The sequence below is a fragment of the Sceloporus undulatus genome, chromosome 4, assembly GCF_019175285.1.
Source record: "Sceloporus undulatus isolate JIND9_A2432 ecotype Alabama chromosome 4, SceUnd_v1.1, whole genome shotgun sequence".
NCBI lineage: Eukaryota > Metazoa > Chordata > Lepidosauria > Squamata > Phrynosomatidae > Sceloporus > Sceloporus undulatus.
Window position 1 is genome coordinate 221411470 of NC_056525.1, and position 20394 is coordinate 221431863.

The 20394-nt window shown below is 37.7% G+C and overlaps 1 protein-coding gene across 9 annotated transcripts in view; it reads left to right on the forward strand.

Moving 5' to 3' along the window:
- VPS13B (vacuolar protein sorting 13 homolog B) overlaps positions 1-20394 on the forward strand; it is a 485868-nt gene that overhangs the window by 182726 nt on the left and 282748 nt on the right. For 7 of the 9 annotated variants that reach the window (XR_006103742.1, XR_006103743.1, XM_042465700.1 and 4 more), the window contains one exon: positions 6330-6439. The exons of 1 other annotated variant lie outside the window; for it this stretch is intronic. Coding sequence is in view for 6 of the 8 variants with exons in the window: in XM_042465700.1 (XP_042321634.1) it covers positions 6330-6439 (110 nt within the window). In the remaining 2 variants the exon portion in view is untranslated. Of the gene's footprint in view, positions 1-6329; positions 6440-10100; positions 10476-20394 lie in introns of those variants that run through there. One more of the 9 variants, XM_042465702.1, reaches the window with a different exon arrangement.

Below are 20394 nucleotides of genomic sequence, written 5' to 3' on the forward strand. Positions count from 1 at the left end.
CCTAAAAAAACTCTATGAACTTCATGGAGTCGCCATAAGTTGACAAGTGTCTTGAATTTTCTTGTTTGTTTACTTACTTCTCTTTGGTTATATTTATTCTAATTAATTGAAGTCTTAAAGGCTGAGGAAACAAAATGGAATGTCTGCTAGTAACTTTTAACCCAAACTATTACACCTGAGTGTGAAACATCATTTTCTTGCAAAGTTCAATAACATCCAATATCCACAAAGCAGTGATACCTTTATGGTGTCCAATCCAACCTGCTGCCACAATCAAAGCACTCCCAGGAGGAGGGGTATGACAGTATAAATGACCCTCCAGTAGCAACTGGACTGAGAACAGCAATTCATTACCTGCCTGCCAAAGTACTGGACTCCAGCAACCAATTTTTCTCTCTGTCTCTGAGTTGGTGATTCTCTGTGGGCTCAAGGAACATTCAGAGGGGAAGAAGATTGTAGTTGGCTGGAAGCTAGCAGTTTATTTTGAAGTGATCTTCAGTGCTAAGAAACATGGATATATGAGCAAAGTGTAGGGGTATTCTCTGAAGCCAACACAGTTTTTAGCCCAATACAAGATGTACCTCACATAACAATGATGGAATAATGTGTAGAGATGAATACACACTCATCCCAAGAGGTCTCACTAGAAAACCTCAAAATAACCATTATAGCCACAGATGCCACCCACTTCAGGTTCGTTACACATCCCACCCCACCTGAAGGGCAGTGTAGCCAGGAAACCAGCTGACCACCAAGGTTTCAAAAAGAGCATGGTTTTTTTGTAGATTTAAGCCACTGATATGGCCCTAATGTTTTGCCAGGAAACTGTCCATTAATATTGTAATATGAATGGACAGTGTGTTGGTTGAGGCATGTAAAAAGAGCCTGAGAGAATGTTGATGAAGTAATTGTGTGTGTGTGTGTGTGTGTACACATGCAGAATTATACACATTTCACATGTGCATGTACAAGAGTTGTAGTAGAAAATTCAGCTAAACTTTCTCCAGAGAGATAATTTATGTAAGCATGTAAAATCTAACAAGAAAGCTAGTTCCAAAATTAGTCATATTGATGAGATAATAAGACATGGCCAGCCATCTGTAAGATTATGTGATGTGTAAATAAACATTGTGTGGTGTCATAATTATGATGCCTTTACATAGTTTATGTGAAACATTTTTAACATCCAAAATAAGATTTATATAATCATAAACATGCCCTGTAAATCTCAAAAATAGCCATGAGAAACACTGTTCTTCATTAGTATTTTTAAAAAGTCCTGTAAATGATAAATCAAATGATAATAAAAGATAAAAAGACAGCATAACTTACATGTGTTTCTGTTGCCTTTCTCTGAGGCTGAGAGTGTGTGACTTGCCCAAGGTCATCCAGTGGGTTTCTGTAGCCAAGCCTATATGCAGAAAGAACATTATTGGGACATTTACATTGGAAGAGGTTACACTCTTTATATGACGGTGTTGTATAGTTGCTTTAGTAATAATATACAGTCATCCCTCCATATTTGCAGATTTGATATTTGCGGATTTGATTATTCACGGATTTCATTAATATGTTCTCTCTAGGACTGTCTAGGTCCTCCAGTGCAACTCTATGGTCAACTTTAACTAAAAGTTGCACTGAAAGACCATTTGTAGCTACTCCAGTGCCATTCTATGGTCAGTGTATGTTGGTCATTGACCACAGAGTTGCACTGGAGAACCTAGAGATTCCTAGAGATGTGTCCTCTCAGGTAAAAACAGTATTTTTGTTCTTTGTGGTTTTTCCATATTCTTGGGGGTCTTGTTCCCTTAACCCAGCCTTTCTCAAATAGTGGGGCGGGCCCCCCAGGGGGGGCGCGAGGCTCTGTTATGCAGAGGTGTACTTATAACAATTTTATAGACAAATGATACTATTTACAGTCGCGCGGGGGGCGCGAAATGTTTTCTTCTTCCTAGGGGGGGCATGACAGAAAATAATTGAGAAGCACTGCCTTAACCCTAGCGAATGTGGAGGAACAACTGTACACATGCATTTTATATTTTATAAAGATCTATCCATCAACTTCCATGTTGTAGATTAACAACTAATTATGTTTAATGGACTCATGAAAGGTTTACAGAGTAATAGTGTGGTACTCATATAGTTTATGGGGCTTCCCCTCCCCTATTAAATTAATAAAATTATACTTATCTGAGGAAGTAACTTGCAAAGAAAACCCTATGAAATTCACAGGGTCACCATAAGTCAACAGGCAACCTGAATGTTCATACTTGTCTGGATCCCATTCTTAGCTAAGTACCATCTTAAAACTGCTAGCAAAATATTCTGTACAGTGTTGAAAATCATTCAGGTTTATACTGAATATTTCAACAAGAGAATTTGTTACATTTTAAATTATTTTTTAAAATTGCTATTTTAAAATAATTTCTAGGCAAATGTACAATTGTTAGCAGTGATTTACTTTATATTTTTCTCTCAGCATAACCCTTTTAGTATGCCATTAATTTCTATTAATTGTAATTCAGTTAGAAAGCCAGCAGTAAGAGAACTGTTTTATGGTAAACAGCATTTTAATGAGGTCTCCTTTCTGGATCATGTAAACATGATGGGATGTTAAACTTGAAATGCCGAAGTTTCTAAGACCTGGGTGTATGTATGAAATATCTAAATGTGTAAAAATAAACTCAAAGTATATAAATATAAATGAAGTTAGCATTTTTAGAATATTTTGGAACAATTGTTCCTTTTTAAGACTGAAGATTGTTAGTATCTTATGGATTTTGTAACTGTATTTATATTTTCCTTCTCTTATGAGAATATGAAAGCATGTCAGCATGAGAAGTTAATGGTAATAGCTTCAAATTTTGCCCAAGCCAATTTCTTCAATCTAGCCCCCATCCCATCCCATTCAGCCAACAGTATGTATGTGTATTGCTGCAGGTATTAGAAGCTGTGGTCAGCACAACTTGCAGTCATCGAGTTGCAGAAGATATACGTACAGTACTAGTATGTTTGCTTGATTTCAGAGTTGAAAAACTGTTGCAGACTTACATTAAGAGCTTAAAAGTAACATTCATCATTTTTGGAGGTATTGAGGGCAAAATAGCATTCCTTTTGGACAGTAGCATAAGAATGGGTAACTTTTCTTTTGTAATGAGTAGCAGTTACTTTTTACTTATAAAACAACAGTTGGGGAGGAACTTTGGGGGAATTTTGCCTGTTTTTAAAGTTTTAAAAATAATAATTAGTAAAAATTAATATGTTATTAAAAAGCAATTGCTGTACATTGAATGAGTTATCCCTGACAAGTTTTTTTAAAGAAAGTAACACAAATGTATTAACATTTTAAAATAATATTTCAAGTGTGCTAATATCACAATCCCAAATACAGTTACTTAAAAATAATTGCTGTTTAATATATAAGATTTATTAATAACAAAATGTGCTGAAAACATTTTGGAATCTAGCTCAATAAATTTGACTGACTGTAACAATTTATTTGAAAAATAATAATAATAAGATTTTGTCTGACACCTGTCTCTAAAAATCTTCTGCAAATTTATAAGACTCTGATAGAAAAGAGCTAATGGGAATCATTTTGCTGACTTCTAAGAGAGATGGATCAACTCTTCAGTTTTGGTATATTTATTGATTAGATGCTATGTAACCATGACCTAGAAAGCTTTCAAGTTTTAATCTTTTCATGGAATCTTTCCCATGGAAATTTCTGAGCACTTTGCTTTCAGTATTACATATTTTGTTTGCCAGTACTGATATAAAAAATGCTTACTAAGCCAGTGTTAAAGGAAACAGTTGGTAGGCATTTAGACCCACCTGATCCTTAAACTTAGTTGTTCTATTTTATCCTGCCTTTGATTTCAGAGGAGACATTTTTTATTTTCTTTTTTAAAAAGAGAAGCATGGAATAGATTTCCTTGTACATCATGACAAATAATCACATCTCAGCCTTAGATACGAGTCCCTTCTTGTGGCCTGCTAGGGAGAATGGATCTATGGCAGTTGCCATAGTCTTTTTATGATATGCTACAGAAACTCAAATGGTATCTATGGACTCCTTAATCTTACTGAACCAGTCAATTAGGAGGCTGTCAAACTGGGGGGGGGGGGGGGGAGTCCTAGGCAGACATCTGAGAGAATTTTTTCCTCTGGTCTGCCTGAAGAGCTTAAAATTGTTCTCTCTTAATGTTCCCAGCCTGTCTTGCCTCCACTGCCTTTGTAATCTTCCTTTATGTCTTTCATGTTATTGTATGTGCATACTTTTGTAATAAGAACTGAGTTTGTCTTTGTGGTTTGATCATTCTCATATTTGGGTGGTTTTTTATATAGGGCTAGTTCCAGTTTGGGGAGAAACAAGGCTTTATGTCCTGTATTGCAAAGGGACCTTGGGATGGAAGAGTGCCAGAACCACCCAGGTCAGGGGCTGTTGGACTTACCTTCTGCTGATGGGCATCCCTTCAGTGGTGTATGCTCACGTGGAATCCCATTTCTTGTCAAATCCAGGTCCCACCCACCCCAGAACAGCTGGGCAGGGTAGGATCCTTGCCCAGCAAGATCCCCCTGCTAACCAAGCTTTTACATCTGTAACTCAATAAAGCTTTGGCCTGTTTTACATCAGCTATATGTGTTGTATTCTGTTCTTACCATTTACCACTTCTGTTGTCTTACCACTTGTCATACTGAGTTTACCACTTACAGATTTCAGTGCAATGTAAGAAAAGTAATAGCCCTTTAAACTTTCAAGTTACACAGACTACTAGCTAATGAAGTTTTGTGTATCCCATGAGTACAACCAATCCTTGTTGCTTAAAAAAATAAATAGTAATTTCTACTGCTGGAAGATTCAAGGCCTGCTAATGTTAAAACAGTAGCTTTCTATTTAGCTGTCGGAGCTGCTGAGTTTTTTTTTTTTTAAAACTGCCAAAGCCCCGTGTCTATGCTGTTTTTATTTTTGCTTTATCTCTATTTGAACCCTGCTTTCTCCCTAAGGAATTATATTCAAAACAACTCACAAAAACATAGAAAAATACAGTCGGCCCTCCATATCCACAGATTCTTTATCCACAGATTCAACCATCTAGAGTTTCAAAATATTAAAGTATATATATAAATTCCAAAAAGTAAACCTTGATTTTGCCATTTTATATAAGGAACACCACTTTCTGCTTTGGTGAGACCTCATCTGGAATACTGTGTCCATTTCTGGGCACCACAATTCAAAAAGGATGAGAAGCTGGATCATATTCAGAGGAGGGTGACCAAAATGGTGAAGGGTCTGAAACCATGCCCTATGAGGAGAGACCAAGGGAGCTGGGTATGTTTAGCCTGGAGAAGAGACGGTCAAGAGGTGATATGATAGCCCTGTTTAAGTATTTGAAGAGGTGCAACATTGAGGAAGGAGCAAGCTTGTATTCTGCTGCTCCAGAGAATAGGACCTGGAGTAATGGATGCAAACCATAGGAAAAGAATTTCCACCCCAACATTAAGAAGAACTTCCTAACAGTAAGAGCTGTTCGACAGTGGAACACACTCCCTCAGAGTTGTGGTGGAGTCTCCTCCTTTGGAGGTTATTAAACAGAGTCTGGATGGCCATCTGTCAGGGGTGCTTTGGATTGTGATTTCCTGCATGGCAGGGGGTTGGACTGGATGGCCTTTGTGGTCTTTTCCAACTTTATGATTCTGTGATTCTATGATTTTACCAGGCCATTGTATTTAATGGGACTTGAGCATCCACAGATTTCACAGGAGATCTTAGAACCAAACCCCCATGGATACCAAGGGCCCACTGTAAAACAACAATCAGCTAGGACAATTAGGACATGGTAGAAGTGCAGTTAGATAATCTCTGGTGAAAACTGTAAGCAGCCACTATTTCTGTGTGATTGGCAGATTGAATAAAGGAGGAAAGGGGAGAGAGGGATTGGAGTAAATGCAAACCTTTATATCTAATGAGTAGGCTGAATGGTGATTTAAGTGGGAACAGAATAATCAGAGAGGAGAAGGACTGGAGGAATAGAAGAGTTATTCATTCTTTGACATAATGAGTTCATAACTATGATGACATACCAACCTGAAATATCAGTTAACCAATTGGATTCATAGGAGGAAAGGTATGAGATGGAAATTGAAAGCTGCTGTCAGTGACTTAAAGGAGCCATGGGATTTCATAAAGACAGCATGAAAAATCTGACTACAGGGGATCCAAGAGTTGAACTGTGAGGAATCTCAGCGGAGAAATGAAGCCTTTTCCAGTAGAAACACTGAATGAGCAGCATTATGTATTCTGGTTTTTTGTTTTTGTTTTTTTGTAGGAGCTGTGCTTTTGGTCAGTGTGCAGGGATTAACAGTCAACATTGATCCAGTTTTGTATACTTGGCTTGTGTACCTGCCTCAGAAACGAAGCAGCAGACCCATGCAACAGGTAGGAGATATTGACACTTAATTGTATGTTCTTTGTAAGAACAATACAACAATGCCATTAGTTGAGAAGTGGGGGTGCGGGTACATCCTCTTAGCTACTGCTTTTATAATGTTATAGAGAGGCGCATGATTTGACCACAGTTAATGTGAAAGAAAACAAATTGCTATAATCCCACATCTTGCATACTTAAAATGAAAGTTTCTGCATTTGTTCAATGTAAGAAACACAGCTTGTTGTTAATTTTAAAAGCCTTCTATTTTATGTTGCATTTGGTAACCCTGATGTTACCCACTTGATAATTAAAATTATTCCCTGGGAATTCTTTCTATTTTACTCCAATTGTTTTAAAGATAACATAAATGAAAAATAAGTTAATAATATTTAAAGAAAGACTGATAGTAGAAAAGGTGTATTATATAATGTTATTATTGCTATGAAAATTGCCCAGCTGTGTCTCAGTCTCAGCCAATTAACCTCAAAAAGAAAGTTTATATTATTTTCTGAAGATGTGCAGACATAACCTTGGGAAAATATGACATGGTAGATTGAAGCCTTAGGTCCAAAACACACTACAGAAATAATCCAGTTTGAGACCACTTTAACTACCCTGGTTTAATTCTAGTGAATTCTGGGAACTGTAGTTTTGTGAGACATTTAGCCTTCTCTGTCAGAGAGATCTGGTGCCATAATCAACTACAATTTCCAGGATTCCCTAGCACTGAGCCAGGGTAGTTAAACCGGTCTCAAACTGGAATATTTCTACAGTGTCTTTTGGACCACAATGAACTATTCTCTGCCCTTAGGTTTGCCATAACTCTCTTCCACAAAACTGGGATGGGTGGTCGGACGTCCCACCCCTTCCTGGCCTCCCAATGAATCAAGAAGGCTTCCAGCCAGAAGAAGAGGCGGGACCTCTGGCTGCAAAGATCGCTGGGGCTTGTGGTTGCAGGAGGAACCTGCTGGCAACTACAACACCCAGTGGCCTTTGCAGCCAGAAGCCCCGGCTCTTCTTCTGGCTGGAAGCCTCTAGTTGGAGGCTAGGAAGGGGCAATCTGGCCGTACCTCCTGCTGATTGAGATGGCAGCAGTGGGCTGGAGGCGGAGGCCCGAAGGAGGAGGAGGATGTGAGCTGGAGGAAGAGAAGGAGGAGGAGTGGGGTGTGTGTCCCAGAGCCTGAACCTGAACTGGGATGGGACTGGACGGGATGTCCCAAACCCGTGAATGTCCTGGCTAAAATCGGGACATAGCAACCCCATCTGCCCTTGTCTAGTACCAAGAGAGTACACAAACAGCATAGTTTTGATTAATATTATTTGCGTCTGCCTTCTAGGAGTATTAAATGGGCACTTCTATCAGTTCATCACACCTCTGTCATCACATGTCTTGAATCCCATTGTGAGAGAAAGGCGGGATATAAATTCTTGAAATAAATAAAAATAAATAAAATAAATTTGGAAGTTGGCAGATTAGGGAAGGTTGCAAAGTATATTTCTTGATGTTTGTCTTGTGTTTTGCAAAAGCGGGTTTAAAACAGAAGACGTAAATCACCTTGAAATATAGGATTGAAATTAATGAAAGTCCCATAATCCAAAACATAATACAGTTGGCCCTCCATATTCGCGGCCTTTAGACTCATGGTTTCGATTATTCATGAGGTCAAGGCTGCTAGTGTGAGCATTCCTCCTCCTTTTCCTTGCCCGATCTCTCCTTGAACTGCCCAGAGAAAGAATCAAGGAGGAAAAGGGTCTCAGAGGGGCCAAGGGGAGGTGGTGGAGTTATTTGCGATTATTCCCATATTCTCGGGGGTCTCATTCACCTAACCCCTGCAAATATGGAGGGAGGACTGTACTAATGTTGATCTTACTGGGACAGGTGTAATAATGCAGTGCTGTTACACCCCTTTCAGGGTCATGTTCTCAATAAAACAAGATGATTCTGATGAAGTGGAATAGCTTACATTAGACATTTATTTTTTTCAGTTTCAAAGATGTTATAGGATCTTCCTATATTTTTAAGGGGCATTATTATTACTCTAACTTCAATATAATAAATGATGAATTATTGTGTTTAAACCAACTTTGAAAGGGGCTACTTCAAGACTGTGGCTGCCTGAGATGGACAAGATCCATATACAGAAAGGAACCATATTCTTTGTTGAATCTTACTTCAACAATGGTGATGGGAGAGCACCTTCTATTGCACTTAAGAGCAGAAAAAACTGTCAGGGATTTGAAGGGTTAAAACACAGCACACAGGGAAATGCTTGATGTGTGTGTGTTTGGCCATGAGCATTCAGCAGAGTGGCAAGGCTGATCAGCACAGCTGAAGCTCATTGTCTCAAGGACACTTCAATGCCCAAGTGCACGTAGCCATGGATAATGAAACCATGTGTCTAGATTGCACAGGAGACACATGACATGGTTACACACCTGAACTCACTGGGTTTGGGAGACCACATGGTCTGGAGACTATATAAACCCAGGGGTTGCAAGGGATTGCTTGTGGGTTTGAAGTAGGAGTTGGATTGGTATGTTTTGGCGTTTTAGAGATCTAGTTTTGTATAATAGCACTGTGAATAAAGAGCACTTTGGGAGACTTAGTTTCTCTGGTGGTTTATCAGAAGAAGCTATAGCATCAGTTTGCTGTGTGTCCCCAGAGGTTTACCTGCATTGCTGCAGTTCCTGGAAGACATCCAGTTGCTGTCATCCCAACTTGGACTTTGGAGCCATGCTTCAGCTTCTGGAAATTGCCAGCTCTGCTACAAGAGTCTGATTTAACCCCAGGACTCGTTTGAGTTGCTGACAGTAGTTGCTGGACCCCAGCTGTTGCGCTGACAAAAACCCTATATCGAGGGGGGGAAAGACAGGCTACATGATGCACACAGTTCTGTCCATTCTGCTCCCTTCCCTCAGAATGTGCTACAAGACACAGGCACTTCAGTATGTTTAGTGGTGGAGCTGACCGTGGTTCTAGATATGAAAAATATGACAACAAACTGTATTATGTTAAGATAAGAGACTAGTTCTTCAGCTACAAGAAACGTAAGCCAGTGCTTTCTTATATTCTAGAGTTTTGACCAGTGCCCAAGAGGATTTGGGATGGCTTGCGATTCCTCCACTTAACTGTGGTATGGGAAGTACTCTAGAACTTGAACCTAGGCTGGAATGATCCCTAGCTAAAAGGTTCTCATGTTTTCAGTTGCTTGTGCAGTAGAAATTGATGCTCTTTGCGAGGGGGGGGGTGTTGTTCCTTGTATCTCATGTTTTAGAGCTAGCTTTGTTCATTCTTTGCCTGCTTCTTATTGACAGAATATGGGCATGCGGTTATCAATAAGAAGGAAAATTTACAAACAAATTCAGATTTTTAGATATTCCTCGTTAGGTTGATTTTTCATTGAGTAAAAAAAATCTGGTTTTATTGCATAATTCAATCATGTATTTTTGCATAATGTATATGTATTTTATTGTGATCTAAAACAAAAAAAATCATCAATGTTATCAAGGAAGGAAATATCTCTAATAACCTTTCTTTGATGTATTATCTACTTTCATGGATTTGCCTTGGGAATTATTCCTCTGTAGATGTCCATAAAGGAAACAGAATCCTTTCTGTTAGCTTGAATAAGACCAACATCCATTTGTCTCCTCCCCTCTCCTTTCCAGAACTCTGACAATTACCATGGATTTGTTATCATGCTGGGAAGATAAAGAAGACCCACAAACCTAAACTATAAACCATATTAAAAACTCCCAGCTTCTCAGTAATAAGTTTTATATATCTCCTCATCACCATCAGATGTTGAGTAGTGCTCAAGGCTTGGAAACAGACTCACCAGATGTCAATAGATACAACCCAGATAATTGACTTTGACTGAGGGATGTTGATAGTTAAGGAAAACAGCATAGATCCAGTCTCTGTGTGATTTTTCTGTTTTGTTCTGCAAGCTACTTTGAGATATTAAAGCCATTTGAAATTGAAAGGTAATGTGAAGATACTCGAGGAAGTTATTGTGTTAATAAATACATTGAATCTGATTGTCAGTGTAATCAAGGAAAATCCATTAAAAGAACCTGCTCAATTCTCCTGTCTTTTCAATAGTTTTTATGAAGAATCTGTGTTAAGAAAATATTCCATGCAGTACTTTTGTTTTAAATAATTCCAAAACCAGTTCAATATAGACAAATAATAAAATGGATACTAGCGTGAAAATAACTTTAACACTGTTAAGGTCATTAGAGTTACCCTCCTTGTATATGTCCCCAACACCTATGTTCTGTTGGCATGCTTGAAATATTATTTGGAAAGAGGAATTATTGCAGGTAAAATGGTTACATCTTTTAAAAAGGACAAAATGGGATAATTCCCATCTTAACCAAATGGTACTATCATTATAGTAGAAATTTATTTGCAAATAGAATTAAAATAGTTTAAATAAAAATATTGCAATGTCATGCTTTTCTCTAGCAGTTTACAGTTGTAAAAAGTTAGAAATGGAATTATTTTGTGAACCCTAACCATTTTGATATGAATGTGGAACAGTAGAGAACATTGCTATTGTAGGTCTGAATATAAATTTTCAGTCTAACTTTAGTTAGGAACGTACTTTCAAAATGCAGCATATTGTTTTAAATATGCGCTTTCCCCACTACACATAAAAATGTAGGCCAAATTGTGGTGGCTGTTACATATTTGGGTAAGGATGTATGTAGTTCCTGTTGCAACTACGTGGTTACTGCTTTAGGGGCAAAGAGGATGTTTTTCCATATCCGTATTTGGCTTCCACATGCATCTGAACATTTTTTTTTAATTTTCAGTATTGAACAATGTGGATATTCACTAAAAAATGAAATCCATGACAAAGTCGATGAATGCCTGCATAAATATGCATAATGCATTTGGCTTTTCTTCACTGGTCACTAGTAAAATATGTTATTTATTTGTTTTTACTCTTAAAAATATTTTAGCTCTACAAAAAGTTCAGCTTTATGGCAAATAAGTTTATATTTTCCCCTTTAATTGTCCACTTATAATTACTCTGCACGTGGTGTATGAATGCTGGTTTAGCTGATAAAACTGTGTTTCCATTTTCACATAAGAAACACTTCAATTTGATATGTTAACAATCTGATAGATTAATAGTTATAGGACAGCAGTGATACCAGGAAATTTCAGGCAGTGAAACAGGTAGAAAAATGATTTACATTTTTTTATGATAGCCTCTCTCCAAATATACCTCCAAACAACTTGAAAAGGCATTTCTAGAGGGATGAAGGATTTGCTGGTATGGGATTGAGCATTGGGTGAAACCAGCAAATATCCTTGCATTAACCTTCCCCAAATTAACTTATCTTGTCAGCTAAAAAAATACGTTTAAAAGCTATTTATTTATGAAATAAAGTATTTCAGTGCTTTGAAGGTGCTTTTTATTAGATAACTTACAATCTTTTTTGTTGGATCCCATTTGCTTTCTGTCTCTGGATAATTTTAGAGATTAGAAAATCTTGAATTTTTAAAGCACTATGAAAACTTATGTTTCTAAGAAGCAGTAACTCATCAGAGATGCCACCTTCTTGATTGTCCAGTATTGTTTTCAAGATCAGTGTAATTACTGATTTATGTTCAGAATGAAGTTGCTATAATAGTAGCAGTCTTAACCAGCCTCCTTTTGAACTAGGTCAGCCTGTGGTCTGTCATGTTCAGACAGCATGGAAGGAGGGCCAAGCTATAACGAATCTAGAACAGCTGCACTATCTTAGTGATATTTATTTACAATTTGCACATTTTACTTTGCATTTTATTAATATGAATATACTTCACATTATAACTTACACAGCCTGAATCTCAACTAAAGCAAATCTTTTGCATCAGTTTTGCTGAATAGCAAACCAATACTAATATACATTCAGTCAGTTTTTGTAGGCATACTCTGTTTGGAAGTAGAATACAGTAATAAGTTTTTTTATTTGCTTTGTTACGCTGCATTTAATATTAGTCTTTTAATACATTTATTAACAAAGAGCAATACCTTAAAATGTAATAGATTTATTTAATATATTTGATACTCCTTTTGTACTTGTTAACATTTCTAATAAAGTTATATTCAGGTTCATATTATTTTCTAAATACTGTAATTTCAACATTTTTTGAATACTCAAATATTTTTATTATGCCAAAATAGATTGGAAAAAGTGACTAAATGTTAAAATTGTTATACACAAGACTTTAATTTGCAGGTGGGATACAGGAACTGGGCATGACTCTTTTATGAGAATGCTAAATGTTCCCCCCTGTTTTAAGTGCTGATTTTCCATTATGCTGTCTTTTCCTCCACCCTTATAGGTTCTTATACAACACTGGTAGATATGGCCCTTCAAACTAAGTACAGAAGCTCTAGCCAGCATAGCAAGTGGAAAGAAAATGTGGGAGTCGTAGCACTAGACAGTACCAAATTTCCTGCCACTTATTCACTTTACCTTTTCGATTGATGGTTTTTCAGAAGCACAACTCTAGCTTTTTAGGTGAAAAGATTCTACTTCATTCCATAATAATAATAATAATAATAATTTTTATTTATAGACCGCTATTCCGCAATGATCATAGCGGTGTACAGTAAAATTGCAAAACAATACAAAAAATTGCAAGGCCTCTCTCCCCCTCAAGATGGTGGTTGGAGGAGGGCTCTGTCTTCCAGGCCTGGCCTCTCCCCCCCCCAAGATGGTGGTTGGAGGAGGGCTCTTTGTCTTCCAGGCCTGGCCATGATTCCCTCCCTCATGTCATGTTAATATACACTACATTTGTGTCTGCTTTGCCACAGTATTTCATAATGACTCATTTGGCAGCAACAAATCTTTGCTCTGTCAACTTATCTGATAGCATCTTTCCACTCTAGTGCTGATGATCTTCCCAGTTGGCTAAATTACCATATAAAAATATGTTTAATTTTGCTGGTCTTGGGATTGCATTTTTAATTACATTTGAAGTTTGTAATCCTTTGTAATTACAATTACATATAAAAGGTGATACATACTCAGTTCAGTGTTGCAGTGTTGAATGGTTCTACTCAAGTGTTCTTGGCTTCTTTAAGGTAGTCAGTCTGTCTTTATTTACAATAATCTGTTGCCCTACTCTATTTTTTCACTCCATCTGACAGTCAGGATTCCACGCCACTTGAGGATGTTCAGTTCTCTCGATAATATTTTTTCCTCCTCTGAGACTCCTTTTGTATATTTGTGTGTTATTTTGTTTATATTAGTAATATTTTCAATGACTAAACTAAAACTTCATTGCAGCAATATCATTTTGTGTCGCAGACCAATCTTTACTTTATGAAAATGAATTTGTCACAGATACAGCTATTAAAAGTTAGTAGCAAATAATAAATAGAAGTAGATAACTGATGACTTTAGCTGTCATTGCTGAAATACAAATAAAGTGTTCTTGGAAAGAATGAAGGGAATCATAAACATCTACTTTATTCCATTCGTGGAACCATGAAAGCGGGAATGGGAATCCTGCAACTTCCAACATGCTTCGCCATTGACGATGTTGGCTAGGGCTGCAGGAACATGCAATCTAACAACATCTGGAGAACTTCATGATTGCCATGATGATATTTTTTAAAGTATGGAAATACTTAATTTATAATAGATCTATCCTCCAAAAAGGTGCTGGAAGACACATTTGTTTTCCACCGTGGGTACTAACTGTGTACAGACATCATTAGGTCCAATCGAGCATCTGCAGGCTGATCTTATTTATTAATAATTGTATTTATTACATTTATATCCTACTTTTCCTCTGAACAGTTCATGGCGATGTACATGATTTTCCTCTCTTCTACAATTTCATTCTCATAATATATCTGTGAAGTACAGTGCGCCTGCGTCATACGCAGGCACATTATATGTTGCTTGCAGCATACGCTGAAAGCAGCACCGAAAGAAGCTGTGCTGCATGCCGGAAGGAACAATGGCATGTGCGCCTGTGTCACGCTGCAATGCTACCCCACCACCACAAGCATGAGCCCCATTACTTCTAATGGGGCCCAAGCATTCGCACAATTTCTTTTGGGGGGGGGGGGTTCCAGAATGGATCCCCTGCGTAAAAGAAGGGACCACTGTAATTAAGCTGAAACAGATCACCGAAGAAGATCTACTGACCTAATTGGCAGAATGGACAGATGAATCAGAATCTCCACCGTCCTACTCAGACGTTTTGGCTACTATATTACACCAACCCATTTCCCACTTCATTTTGCTTCATTTTAATCCATCTGGAAATAAATATTCCTAATTCATATGTTCAGATCTTTAATTTTAGTTTTAAATAGAGTATAAAATAATTAGTGTTTATTTAGAGAAAAGGCTAAATTGGGAATATTTAGAATCATAGAATCATAGAGTTGGAAGACACCACAAGGGCCATCCAGTCCAATCCCCTGCCATGCAGGAAATCACAATCAAAGCATCCCTGACAGATGGCCATTCAGCCTCTGCTTAAAGACCTCCAAGGAAGGAGACTCCACTACACTCCAAGGGAGTGTGTTCCACTGTCAAACAGCCCTTACTGTCAGGAAGTTTCTCCTAATGTTGAGGTGGAGTCTCTTTTCCTGCAGCTTGCATTGTTCTGGGTCCTATTCTCTGGTATAGCAGAAAACAAGCTAGCTCTGTTCTCAATATGACATCCCTTCAAATATTTAAACAGGGCTATCATATCACCTCTTAACCATCTCTTCCCAAGGCTAAACATCCCCAGCTCCCTAAGCCTCTCCTCATAAGGCATGGTCTAGACCCTTCATCATTTTAGTTGCCCTCCTTTGGACACACTCCAGTTTCTCAACATCCTTTTTGAATTGTGGTGCCCAGAACTGGACACAGTATTCAAGGTCAGGCCTAACCAAAGCAGAATAGAGTGGCATTATTACTTCCCCTGATCTAGACACTATACTTCTGTTGATGCAGCCTAGAATCACATTGGACATTTTAGCTGCCACATCACGCTGTTGACTCATGTTCAGCTTGTGGTCTACTAGGACTCCTAGATCCCTTTAACATGCAGTCTCGTTCAGCCAGGTGTCCCCCATCCTATATGTGTGCATTTCATTTTCCCACCCTAAGTGCAGTAATTTACATTTCTCTGTGTTGAAATTCATTTTGTTATCTTTGGCCCATTTTTTCTATCTTTCTAATCTATTAAGGTAATTTTGAATTTTAAGCTTGTCCTCTGGGGTATTAGCTATTCCTCCTAATTTAGTGTCATCTGCAAATTTGATAAGTATGCCCCAAATTCTGTCATCCAAGTCATTGATAAAGATGTTGAATAGCGCTGGACCCAGGACAGCACCCTGTGGCACCCCACTAGTCACTTCTCTCCTGGATGAAGAGGAGCCATTGCTGAGTACCCTTTGGGTTCAGCTGGTCAACCAATTACAGATCCAAATTTGTTAAAATTCACTTCAAAGATCAGTCTAATTGGGATTTTTATTTTGTTTTTTACAGTCTAGTTAATGTTCCAAGAGCTACATGTGGTTTTAGCCACATAAATCCCATTGACTTCAACAAATATAAAACCTCTTCCCCTGCTTTGAAAATATACTCCATAATGCTTGCTTTGTGACTTTATATGTTTTCCATAGCAATGAACTAAAAAAGGTTAAATAAAAACCATGTAATTGTTTTGCGTTCTGTACAATCCTGTGACTGTTTAAAAGAAGAAGGGCAAAAGCATGTGTCCATATATCTTGTACTATAACCATCTGGTCTACATCAAGACAATATCTGCAGTAAAAAAGAACAGTAGTGTTTTGGATTTGTTGGCATCCCTTGAAATATAGTTCTCCGGTGGAGATCACTTAGAAAAGTTCCCTGTCACACATTGTATAAAGAGAAGTCACATGTAGAGCAGAGCTATTGGGCCATACCTCTGGCCTCCTCTGGGGTGCTCAGCATTATCTTACCACTGCTCAGTTTCAAATTGATTCAGCATGTTATTGTATTCATTCTTCTTAAAAGGAACTTTCCACACTCTTCCAGAACCCCAAAAGCAGACATCATGTTAAACCATATAGAAAGGGTCCATGGTCTGTTTGGCTGTTCTGCTTGTAGAATGAGCTGAATAGGAGTGACTAGGCAGCATATTGCTTGATCCCAATAAAACCCTGCCTGTCATATCATCACGTCTGAAACAGCCCATTGAATTTTGTTCAGTTTTAGCAGCCATTAATTACATTGAAAAAAAAAGTTGAAATGTTAGTCTTCAATGAGGTTAAGGTTCAGACTATTTTTGTTTTCACTAGTAATGTATTCCTAAAATGATAACATTGAGAACCAGCGTGCCATAGTGGTTTCATGTTGGACTATAACTCTGGAGACCAGGGTTCAGTTCCCAGCCTAACCATAAAATTGACTGGGTGACCATGGGCAAGTCACATGCTCTCAATCTCAGGGGAAGGCAATGACAAACCTCCCCTGAACAAATCTCGCCAAGAAAACCTCATGATAGGTTCACTGTGGGGTTGACATAAATCAGAAATGATTTGAAGGCAGACAACAACAAACAACAAAACAGGATGTACTGTTCAGGAGAGCCAACATGGTGTACTGGATTACGACTCTAGAGACCAGGATTTGATTCTCCGCTCAGCCACAAACACACACTGGGTGACCTTGGGTAAGTCACACCCTCTCAGCCTCAGATGAAGGCAAAGGCAACCTTTCTCTGAACAAATCTTGCCAAGAAAACGATATGATAGGTTCGGTTTAGGGTTGCCATAGGTTTGAAACTAATTGAAGGTACACAACAGCAACACCAACAACATTTTTCAGGACCCTAATTCAATTTACAGATTTCTAAGAAACAAAAGAGCATGATGCCATCATCCCAGCTCTTTTTGAGACATAAAATGGACATATTCACATAGATCATACCTGTAATATTCTGAATGTGAGAATTCTTACATTCTGTTGCAATGAATGCAGCTAAAATATGTCATAATCTAACCTCCTCTGTTAAAAGATATATTTTTTCAGAAAGCATATGCTACTTCCTTCTGCCCACTCTAGATTTTCTTTCTATTTATATTTTATCTCTTCTGTTATTGAATTAAGAAAGTACTTTCTAAACTTTGGAGATTTAAAAAAGTGGCTTCTGATAGAGATAACTACTGTACTGAAAGGGGAAGAAACAACTTTTCTCCCCTAGGTGCATGGATGAAACAGATTATCGGAATCAATTTCGGTCTGGTTTCAGGCTTGATTACGGGACAGATGGTTTTTGTCACCCTGTTGGTTCCTTTGAGACTTGATTTTGTCTTCGATGCTATTCAATGTCTACAAGAATCTGTGGAAAGAGGTTTCTGGAGTTTGGATTATAAACTCGGATTATGGTTATATTCATGGGTTTTCCCTGAAAACCCCACAAAAATCTATGGATTCCGGCCATGAAGCCTTCAACTTCTTATTGATATTATTTGATCAGACTTTGTATTACATCCTTTGACTGCTTTTGGTATATCTCTCCTCGCTATTAATATTGACTCATTTATTTTTAGATACTCATTCACTCAGGAACACACTGTATAATTATCTGACTCAAAATGTCTCATCCCTGTCTTTAGCTCTCTCACCCCAAGTATTGCAATGTTTACAGGTTCCAGTTCTTATTTTACCATGTCTAACTTCTCCTGATACATTCTTTTCACGTTCCAAGTTCCTATGATATGTGTTGTATAGCTTTGGACTTTCCTTTCACCTATGATGACAACAGCTGAACATCTTTGTGGCTTGAGTGCAGCTGTATAATTACCCACAGTGCCTTCTGACCTGGTAGTTTAATCTCTTGTTTCATTTTCGACTTTCTCATCATATGGTTTTCTTGGTAAAAGACATTAAAAATGGATTTACCATGCCTTCTTCTACATGATACTAACACTTTGTACTAGTTTTATGACATCAGTTCATTGTCTATAAATACAACTGAAATACCTTCATGTGCTTTTGCAATTATTCAGATACTTTATTTTCTTACTGATGAGTAGAAAAATTGGAATGGATCGTTCCTTAGTTACTTGCAGATTGTTCTGTCACCATGTCTTTGTGCAAAACAATCCTGCCTCTTTTTTTTCGCCATTACAAAAGCAGCTTTCTGATATAGTTAGTAAAAGCTACTCCACAATTTGCATGTATAATTCTTATAAATACATCCAATTTGTTAGTTTTCTTGTTGATTGCTTGACAAGTGTGATGTTCTGTAATGCTAAGGTGGCTGCGCATAAGAAATAGTGAATCAATGTAACTTGCAGCAAAATCCTTCTCATATTATCCAGCTGTAGGTGCTGTTGTCATTTGCTATTTTTTCAAGCTGCAATTTCCTTGTGGGTTTTTGGCTGTAAGCCAACATTTTGATCATTTCCCACCAAGTTTAAGATTGATCTTTCATTTACTTTATAGCTACAGCCAGGACTGTCAGAAAACTGGCAAAATTGTATTGGGTGTCATCAACATCAACTTCAAGCCTGAGTTCAGTGATCAAAGATGAAACAGCTGTTTCATTGTCCAGATCAGCACTCAATATATGGCTAATTTTTTCCAGCTTTCTTTGGCTGTGATAATCTTTCTTTTCCCTGTCATTTCACTGTGATTGATCCATATCCATCATGGCACCAACATCTTCAGTCCATATTTTGCATCAGCTAGTCACACTATCTCATGTATTTTTTTCAGGTTTCCAGTGTTCCTTCATATTTGGCATAGTAGCACTATTGGCAATAGGAGATTTATAGGAGACACAGCACATTGTCTTCTGTGTCCTCTCCAGCAGGCTTACCAAATGAAGAAAGCTGACTCCAGCTGCTCACTGCTCCCTTCAGCACTACATCTTTTGCATTGGAACAATGCAAACTGAGACACATCTGTACATGTTATAAGAATGACTGAACTGGGATACGTTGTTTTACACGTAGAAACTGAAATTTCTGATAGGGAAAAGGAATGCCCCAAAGATTTTGTTAATATTTGTTGGCTTTAGAAGTTACTGTATTTAACTTTTATTTTTATTTTTTTCATTGTGAGGTTTTTTTCACTACCATCTTCCTCTAAATGAATTGTCTTAGATTTGGAAAAACTAACAAGCACATTATCTTGCTTCATACTAACTTATTTTGCAGAAAATAGTGTGTGCAATGTGTTAGGTTTCTCAATAACCAGCTCAGCAACAGATTCAGTACAGTGGTGGTGGTGGTGGTGGTGGTGGTGGTGATGATGATGATGATGATGATGATGATGATGATGATGATAAAGCTAATGAGAAATTCCATAACGCAGGTGCCTGTTGTATGCAACAAAGTTATGTTTAAATAATATTTTGTATTGATTTATTGGGATATTCTTCTAAATACTAATATATTGGTATTTACTGACAATATCCCCGATAATTATGATTTATCATAAGGTGCATAAAGTTCTACACACAGTTTAAATGCCAAGCTTTGCCCATTTGTGCCGTTCTCATGTTGACTTGATGGTATATTCCTTTTTTTCCTTTCCCCTATTCATGGAGTTACAAGCTTGGTAGATAAAGGGAATGCTATGGATGTAATGTATTTTGATTTCAGTAAGGCCTTTGACAAGTTCTTCCATGATATTCTTTCAAAAAAGCTTTAAAATGTGGGCTAAAATACAACTATTAAATGGATTTTTAATTAGTTGACCGTCCAAACCCAAATGGTACTCACCAATGGCTCCTCTTCCTCCTTGAGAGAAGTGACTAATGGGATGCCCAGGGTTTTGTCCTGGGCCAGTTCTATTCAGTATCTTTATCAATGAATTGAAAGAATAGAGAGCATGGTTATCAAATTTGCAGATGACATCAAATTAGGAGGGATAGCTCCAGATGATAGGATCAGAATTCAAAATGACTTCAACGGATTGGAGAGCAGGGCCAAAAATAGCAAAAAGAATT